Source organism: Dendrobium catenatum, unplaced genomic scaffold (assembly GCF_001605985.2).
Source record: "Dendrobium catenatum unplaced genomic scaffold, ASM160598v2 fragScaff_scaffold_1126, whole genome shotgun sequence".
Taxonomy (NCBI): domain Eukaryota; kingdom Viridiplantae; phylum Streptophyta; class Magnoliopsida; order Asparagales; family Orchidaceae; genus Dendrobium; species Dendrobium catenatum.
In genome coordinates this window covers 261,258-270,130 of record NW_021319588.1, presented here as the reverse complement: position 1 = coordinate 270,130, position 8,873 = coordinate 261,258, and the positions used below count along the sequence as shown (strand labels likewise).

The following is an 8,873-nucleotide window of genomic DNA, read 5'->3' as shown; positions in this document are numbered from 1 at the left end:
AGACAATAATTTGATTCGTGTCAATTTATATTAATTTGAATTCATGAATATATTTTTGGAATAAAACTTTTAGGGACACCGATGAAGAAGGAAGTTATCCAGTTGAACCCGGAGATGCCTCCCTTGGACACAAGCATCCTCCCTTGGTCTCTCTTTCATGATGCATATACAGAAAAGATAGTTTTCAACTACTGCATACGCATTAACCAAGCAACTTCTGATGCAGAGATGATAATTTGCAATAGCTTTGAGATGCTTGAAAAACCTATTTTCAAGGAAATGCCATACATTCTACCTATAGGGCCACTTCATAATAGTTTTGAATCAAGAGGAGATCTTAATTTATGTCACTTCTGGTCTGAGGATAACCAATGCATTGCTTGGCTCAACAAATATCCTGCAAATTCTGTCATATATGTGGCTTTTGGTAGCATCACAATCTTCAATAACATGCAATTCCAAGAGCTAGCACTTGGCTTAGAGCTCATCGGTATGCCATTCTTATGGGTGGTAAGGCCAGACATGACCAATAATTCTATTAATTGCACCTATCCCTCAGGATTCAAAGAAAGAGTTGCAGATCGAGGGAGAATGGTTGGCTGGTCTCCACAACAAAAGGTTTTGAAGCATCCTGCAATTGCTTGTTTCATATCACATTGTGGTTGGAACTCAACCATAGAAGCACTGAGAAATGGAGTACCTTTTCTTTGTTGGCCTTACTTTGGGGACCAATTGCTTAACCAAAGATATATAACAAATGTTTGGAAAGTAGGATTGAGTTTTGTTCCTGATGAGAATGGGCTAATTTCTAAAGAGGAGGTTGGATCAAAAGTGCAGGATTTGCTCAAAGATAGAGATATTTTGGCACGAACTCAAGCTTTGAAGAATTTTTCGGACATAAGTGTGATGGAAGGAGGGTCGTCCTTTAAGAATCTCAATAAGTTTGTCGATTTTATAAGAGAAAATTAAGCCAAGGAGCTTGAAGACCAGTGTAAAATGAAAAACTTGAAAGCTTGGATAGGGATAGAAATGGAGAGAAATTTTGAGTTATGTGTTGGTGTGAGTTACTTCTGTATTTAATAATGATATATTATAAAAAATTTATCCTTAGTTATTTAGTGGATAATTTCATAATATATCACATGTCACATCATTTAGATATTTTTAGACTAATTTTTGACAAAATATCATTATTCTCTTATAGCCAGGGGTGTCAAAATTGGTCAACAGGCCGGGTTAAGGTCCAACCCGGCCTGACAGCATGGGTCTAAATGGGTCAACCCAAACAAAACCGTGCAAGTTATCGGGTTGACCCGACCCGACCCGCAAAAGATTTGATTATCTTCATGTGAGAGGAAAACAGGGAGAGCGTCGAGTAGCTTGGAGAGATTGAAGAGATGAAAGAGAGCTCCTGTCGCCTACCGGATTACGTGTGTACGCCTAATGCAAGAGAGATCGGAGGGAGCTCATGAGTGCGACTTCGAGAGATCTGAGAGAGCGCCTACCACCTGTCACGACCAGACGATCCAATTTTCGTCCCGACGAATCATACAACCAAAACTGATTTTCTGCACAACCTGTACCGATCGTCCCGGACGATCCAACTTCGTCCCGGACGAACCTGGAGCAAAAACTGATATTACACCACCTGCGTATGGGCGATTACTCTTCTTCTCATTTTTGCGTGTGAGTGTGAGAGGGAAACTGGGAGAGGGCCGAGCATCTTTGAGAGATCTTAGAGAGCGTGCGGTTTGGAGAGATCGAAATTCGTCTCATTTTTACATGTGAAGAAGTAGAAATCGAAGCCCAAAGGAGCAGGCTTTCGACTTGGTTGTGAGAAAATCTACTTGTGTGCAACCAGAAGACGAACAGGAGTTCGGCACTTTGGCTTGGTCTTCAGAGCTCATTCAAGCGCCTATGCCTCATGGATCGTCTCTGTTTGCACTGGATCGGACATTCACACTCACAACGGGGGCAAAGCCGCGCGCAAAGACGATGAAGCCTTTTCAATGTTTGGGTCAAATCGGGTCAAAGTCGGGTTAGCGGGTTGACCCAATTCCAACAGATTTTTCAAACGGGACAAACACTGCAACCCGAACCTGACTCATTTGTTAAACGGGTCGACCCAAAACCGAATGTTTAGGGTCGGATTCCTTAGAGAACTTGGCATACAGCTGATGCCTCCTCAAAGTCTCCAACACAATCCTCAAATGTCTGGCATGATCATCCTCAGATGCAGAATATACCAGAATATCGTCAATGAAGACGATCACAAACTGATCCAGATACTCCCTGAATACTCGGTTCATCAGATCCATGAAAATCGCAGGCGCATTGGTTACCCCAAAAGGCATAACCAAAAACTCGTAGTGCCCATACCGAGTACTGAAAGCAGTCTTCACCACATCAGCTTCCTTCACCTTCACCTGATAATATCCGGATCTCAAATCAATCTTCGAAAATACCGAAGATCCGGAAAGCTGATCAAACAAGTCGTCTATCCGAGGCAAAGGATACTTGTTCTTGATCGTGACCTTGTTCAAATCTCTGTAATCAATACACATACGGAGTGTACCGTCCTTCTTTTTCACAAACAGAACAGGTGCTCCCCAGGGCGAAACACTAGGACGTACAAAACCTCTGTCAACCAACTCCTGAAGCTGAACTTTCAACTCAGAAAGTTCTTTCGGTGCCATCCTGTACGGAGCTTTCGATATAGGAGCTGTACCCGGAAAAACATCGATAGAGAACTCCACATCTCTATCCGGAGGTAAACCAACCAACTCCTCAGGAAAAACATCAGCAAATTCCCGTACCACAGGGATCTCAGAAACAGAACCAACCTCCAGGTTCAGATCCCGCACCGAAGCTAAAAATACCGGACATCCTTTCTTCCACATCCTGCTCACCTCCAACACAGAAACCAGACTGGAGAGAACACCTCGTAATCCCTGAAATACAACTCTCTCTCCAGCCACAAGCAAACTCACTTGCTTCTTCAGACAGTCTATCTGAGCCTCATACTGACTCAGCCAATCCATGCCCAGAATCACATCATACGAAGAAATCGGCAATCGAATCAAACTCGATTTCCACTTCTTGCCAGAAATCTCGATCTCACACAAACAAAACTGTCGAGCAATCAATGGATTCCCCGCCGGTAAAATCACAGACAAAGAAATCGGTAAAACCATCGAATCCAAATGTAAAATCTCAAAACAATGCTCGGACAGAAAAGAATGACTCGCTCCAGAGTCAAACAAAACACGACAGGGCTGATCAGAAATGTAAACCGTACCTGTCACAACATCCGGAGCATCACGAGCCTCCTGCTGACTCAGACTGTAAACTCGTGGCTGAACTGGAGCAGGAACTGAAGCAACAGAACTACTCTGCTCCCTCTGAATCGTAGGTGGTCTCCGCGGTGCAGAACTAGAACCACCACCTCTACCAGCAAATCCCTCAGGGCGAGGAGGAACAGTCCTCGGTCTTCCTGCTGCTGAACCAACAGGTCTGACAAAGCCCTCAGATCGCTGCTCAGAACGCTGATCAAATCCCATCTGCGGACATTCTGCAATCCTATGTCCCGGCTGACCACATCTGAAACAAAGACCAGCTATCCTGTAGCACTGGCCATGGTGTCGCCGTCCACAACTCTGGCACACAGGTGCCGTACTGACAGATCCAGAACTAGTCGTACTGGTAGCAGTACCAGACGATCCTCCGCTCTTCCTGGAATCTCCAGATCCAGATCCAGGAACAAATCTCCTCTTCCCAGAGGAACCACTGCCAGATGTCTCTCCTCCAAACCTCTTCCTACTCGCAGTCCACCGCTGCTGAGTAGCCGTCATGTCATTCTCAATCAGACGAGCTCGCTCCACAAGCTCAGAGAAATCAGTAATCCGGAACGGTATCAGAGGCTGCCTCAAAGTGTCTCGTAAGCCTCTCAGAAATCTGTAGCACCTCTCAGCAGACGTGCTAACCAGCTGCGGAGCGTACCTGGCTAATGCAGTAAACTCAGCCTCGTACTGCATCACCGTCTTGCTCCCCTGAACAAGTCTCAGAAAACTCTCCTGCATCTGCTGTCGTGCAGAAGGGGGAACAAACCAGTCCCGAAATACTTCGGTGAACTCCTCCCAAGTAATCAAAGAGTTCAATCTGCCCTGAAATCTGGCTGCTTGCTGGCCATCCCACCAGTGCTCAGCCTCACCGTCCAACAGAAAAACAGCTAACGGAACTTTCCTGTCTGCAGGACACTGCATCCCGTCAAAAGTCTTCTCCAATCTCCTCAGCCACTCCTCGGCTGCTCTGGGCTCAACAGCGCCCTCAAACCTCGGAGGCTTCAACCTCAAAAATAACTGCAGGTGTCGATCAATGTCCTCAGATCTAACAGTCGAAGTTCTGCTCTGAGTCTCGCTCATCATCTGAGCAACAAGTGAAGCAAACTGTGAAAGCGTATCAGCACCGACCACTGGGGCTGTACTCCCCACTGGTGCTGCCTGATCGTCACTCTGACCGTCTGTCATGTCTGGGTCTGGCTGATCCATACAGAAAAATCCAGAAAATCCGGAAAACTATCACAAAACAACACAAAATAACACAATAAAAAGCCAAACGACCCAAAACTACCTCCTAGACAGACTCACTGATCACTTCCTAGAGCTCTGTTTTACAATTCAACCTGTTTCCAAAACCAGTGCTCTGATACCACAAAAAGCTTGTCACGACCCGACCCGACGGGGACGGATCCCGCCCGAGCCGGATCGCGACGAGAGACCTTTCTTAACCAGGATCTGGCTTTGGATTAGGTTACTGAACTGATCTTTCAAATTCTTAACTCAACAGAAGCACACAGAACAACAGAGCTACTAAAAACATCAAATGCAGCGGAACAAAACATCTATCTTTTCATTTCCTCAAAATAATCATCTACAGAACAGTACATGGCTTTCAACAGAAAGAAAGACAGAACAGAAAAGCCATGACTGTACAAAAATCAAAAGTACAAAAGTACCTAATCTGATCAGACTCTGAAACCTAGTCCTGAACTTCCTTGCCCTTCCCAGAACCTGAAAACCACCAGAAAGCAAGGGTGAGCTCAACAGCTCAGCAAAGCAACAAACCACCAATCTAAATTCTCAGAAAACAGAACCAAATTCATCGGACAGAAATCAGATCAGAAATCGGAACAGAATTGGAAATCAAAACTTACGGACAGGTATCAAATCACATCAGAGTCGTACAGATCGTATCAGAACAGAACAAATCAACAGAGTCAGAATCAGAAATCAGAATCGTACGGATCATATCATATCATAATCACAATTTCGTACAGAACAGAACAGATACAGAAAATAGTACAGATACATATAGCTAAATGCCCTGACACTGACGGAATCTCTATGGATTCCGGCCCCTTATGCCTCCCTTCCCAGACACTGACTGAATCTCATAGGATCCAGGCCCCTTATGTCTCCCTTTGTGCTCACGGCACCAAAACAGATGTGCTTATAGCACCAAAACAGAATTCATCGGATCCGGAACAGAACAGACATCAGATTTGATCTCATTGCAGATTTCCCGTTTCACTAACTGAATCTCATAGGATTCAGGCCCCTTATAACTCCCTTTTTATAGCTTATACACATAGCATTTCAATTCAGAAGAAATACGGACAATTCAGAAATTACCCAAAAATCGGGCAGCACAACGGCAGTATACGGAATTTACACAAAAATTCCTGCAAAGAAAATTTACCGAATTCGCACAGAATACAGATATCAACATTTCAGAACATTTATTCTACTGCACAGATAAATTCCAATTTCACAGAAAAATCTGGTCGACTAAAAACACAGTCGAATCAAAAATACCCGGACGAAAATCTTCAGAAAATAACCAAAATGTGCACACTCGGCACGTCAACAATATACAGAAAGTTACGCGGTAAAAACTGAGCCAATCAACAGATACGGACAAAAATCATTAACGAAAACGAAATCCGGACAGAATATACCGCCAAACACGACGGTTCTGAAAATTGAGAAAGGCGGAATGTGCCTTACCTCGAGCACAGCAATTTCCTCAACAGTCACTTCGGATGAAAACGGCTCCGCGTCGTCCGAAAATCGGCTTTTCCACTTTTTCCTTCGTTTTTCTCTCTCCTCAGCTTTTTCTCTCTCTTCAAAATATCTCATTTCTATATATATCCAGACTGATCGTCCTGGACGATCGAGCTTCGTACCGGACGATCCATGAAGAGAGGAATTTCGTCCAGACGAAAAACGACATATCGTCCCAGGCGAAGGGTTCACGGGAGAATTTTCGTCCAGACGATCCAATTTTCGTCCCGACGAATCATACAACCAAAACTGATTTTCTGCACAACCTGTACCGATCGTCCCGGACGATCCAACTTCGTCCCGGACGAACCTGGAGCAAAAACTGATATTACACCACCTGCGTATGGGCGATTACTCTTCTTCTCATTTTTGCGTGTGAGTGTGAGAGGGAAACTGGGAGAGGGCCGAGCATCTTTGAGAGATCTTAGAGAGCGTGCGGTTTGGAGAGATCGAAATTCGTCTCATTTTTACATGTGAAGAAGTAGAAATCGAAGCCCAAAGGAGCAGGCTTTCGACTTGGTTGTGAGAAAATCTACTTGTGTGCAACCAGAAGACGAACAGAAGTTCGGCACTTTGGCTTGGTCTTCAGAGCTCATTCAAGCGCCTATGCCTCATGGATCGTCTCTGTTTGCACTGGATCGGACATTCACACTCACAACGGGGGCAAAGCCGCGCGCAAAGACGATGAAGCCTTTTCAATGTTTGGGTCAAATCGGGTCAAAGTCGGGTTAGCGGGTTGACCCAATTCCAACAGATTTTTCAAACGGGACAAACACTGCAACCCGAACCTGACTCATTTGTTAAACGGGTCGACCCAAAACCGAATGTTTAGGGTCGGATTCAAATCGAGTTATCGGGTCGTGTTCTTAATCGACACCCCTACTTATAATCATCTTTCTTGTGTGTTTCAAATAATGATCGATGTATACAATCATCACAATATCTTTTTTTATCTCTCACATTTTTATTAAATGTCTACTCAAAATCTCTTATTCTAAAATACTTTGTATTGCATAATATTAAACAGATATTAGTTCTTACTTTCTTGTAATTCATTAAACTATTTGATAAGATTTGCAATAACAGAATGCTTCTATAAAGTAGTGGTGAGCTCGCAATTCATCACCTATGAAGTAGTGGTTAGCTAGCTCAAACTTGATATACTATGCATCCATTATTATTTGTCATTATGATTTATAATTCTAGCTTGCCATTATGATTTATAATTCCACGTAATGAATGCATAATACACAAATTTGATTAATACTAAGGCCTTTGTTATTTAAAATGTCTTCAGCCTCAAGCCCCCTTATTTGCATTTACCAGAGGTTCAAGCCACAATCCAATTAATAATGTGATTGGAAAATCAAGGGCATGAACTTAGTTATAAAGAGCTTCCCGATTCACACTATCCCGATTCACACCTACTTATAATCAAAATGAGCTAGTAATGATGATTCTTCCACCACAAAAATTAATGAATTCCATGCTCATTTGGGACTTGAACTAATCGATTAGACCAGATCTATATGGTTGAAGGGTTGTTTGATCGACCCCGTAATTCCCTTATGCACAAGGGTGTGTTGATGCAGATTATGATTTATAGTGCAATTACACAAATGCATATGTCGATCAAGTAATAAAGTGTTATGAGAGAGTGTCGATCCCACAATAAAATGTTTTGCTTCACATTATTATTCTAGTACCTTTTACTCAAGCTACAAGAATTACACTACATTACAAAATCAAAAGTGTCACCTAATTAGAATGAGGAACCTAGAGAAATAGTAAGATACTAGTAGATTAAGTGTTTGAGACTAATTATAGTAAAATCTCAAGTTTTCCTAACTATACCCTTCTAAATTAGTTTTGGATCAAAGCATAAGTGTTCTTATAACTCTGTCGAGCTTGTAAGGATTTAAGGGAGGTTTATAGACTCGTAATTATTTTATCTCCATAGAATCTAAAACATTAAAAATCATGTGTCTAGGCATACAAGCAATCTATTTTAATCCTCCTAATTATTCCAACATTCCTCCTCCATCGTGGTAATTTATCACATTAGGTTTTAATTTTACATATGGCCACTGCATAGATTAAATGAAGAATGACAGATATTGAAAACAACCATTCATAACTTAAAGACAAGAGTCTACATTAGTATTCACTTTAGATTTTCAAAGCATTAGTCCAAAATTATAAGTTTAGCCGACCATATAATATAAACAACTCAACATAATTTTTATTAATTTCGACAAAAAGAAAGTACAAATAGAAAAGGTGTAAAAGATATCACCTGGACTAAATGATCTTCCCTTACAACTTGCTCTTCTCGCTCCTTTTCTCCCCCAAAGCTTGCTTGCTCACTACAATGTAGGCCAACCACTCCAAATAATGTGTATTACTCTCCTTTGGTCTACCTTAGACTCTCCACTAGACTCATCTAACCAACTATCATAGAAAAGATTGAAAAACTCTATATTTTTTTTACAAAATAAACTCAAGCACCGTGACGCTCGATAAGGTGGAGTCGTGGAGTTAAAATAAGAACTAACACCTCAGTGTCAAAGGATTGACTCTACTATGGCACTGGGCTGACCGGCAACCGGCACTACAAGGCACTAAACTGACACAAGGGTGTTGGAGGCATTGTGGCACTGATAGTTGTACCACTACAAAGCTAGTTCCAAACATTGTAATATATATATATATATATATATATATATATATATATACAAAAAAAAAAAAAAG

General features: G+C 42.2%; 1 protein-coding gene across 1 annotated transcript; it reads left to right on the top strand.

The window, feature by feature from the left end:
- The first annotated feature begins 33 nt into the window (after positions 1 to 33).
- On the top strand, positions 34 to 1,136 carry LOC110091878 (UDP-glycosyltransferase 83A1-like). Its single transcript, XM_020816164.2, has one exon. It carries the CDS (start codon positions 82 to 84, stop codon positions 967 to 969), a length of 888 nt encoding a protein of 295 aa, XP_020671823.2. The 5' UTR covers positions 34 to 81; the 3' UTR covers positions 970 to 1,136.
- Positions 1,137 to 8,873: the final 7,737 nt, after the last annotated feature.

Bases quoted from the DNA above. Each gene is read 5' to 3' on its own strand.
- LOC110091878 (XM_020816164.2), top strand. From the start codon at position 82: ATGAAGAAGGAAGTTATCCAGTTGAACCCGGAGATGCCTCCCTTGGAC.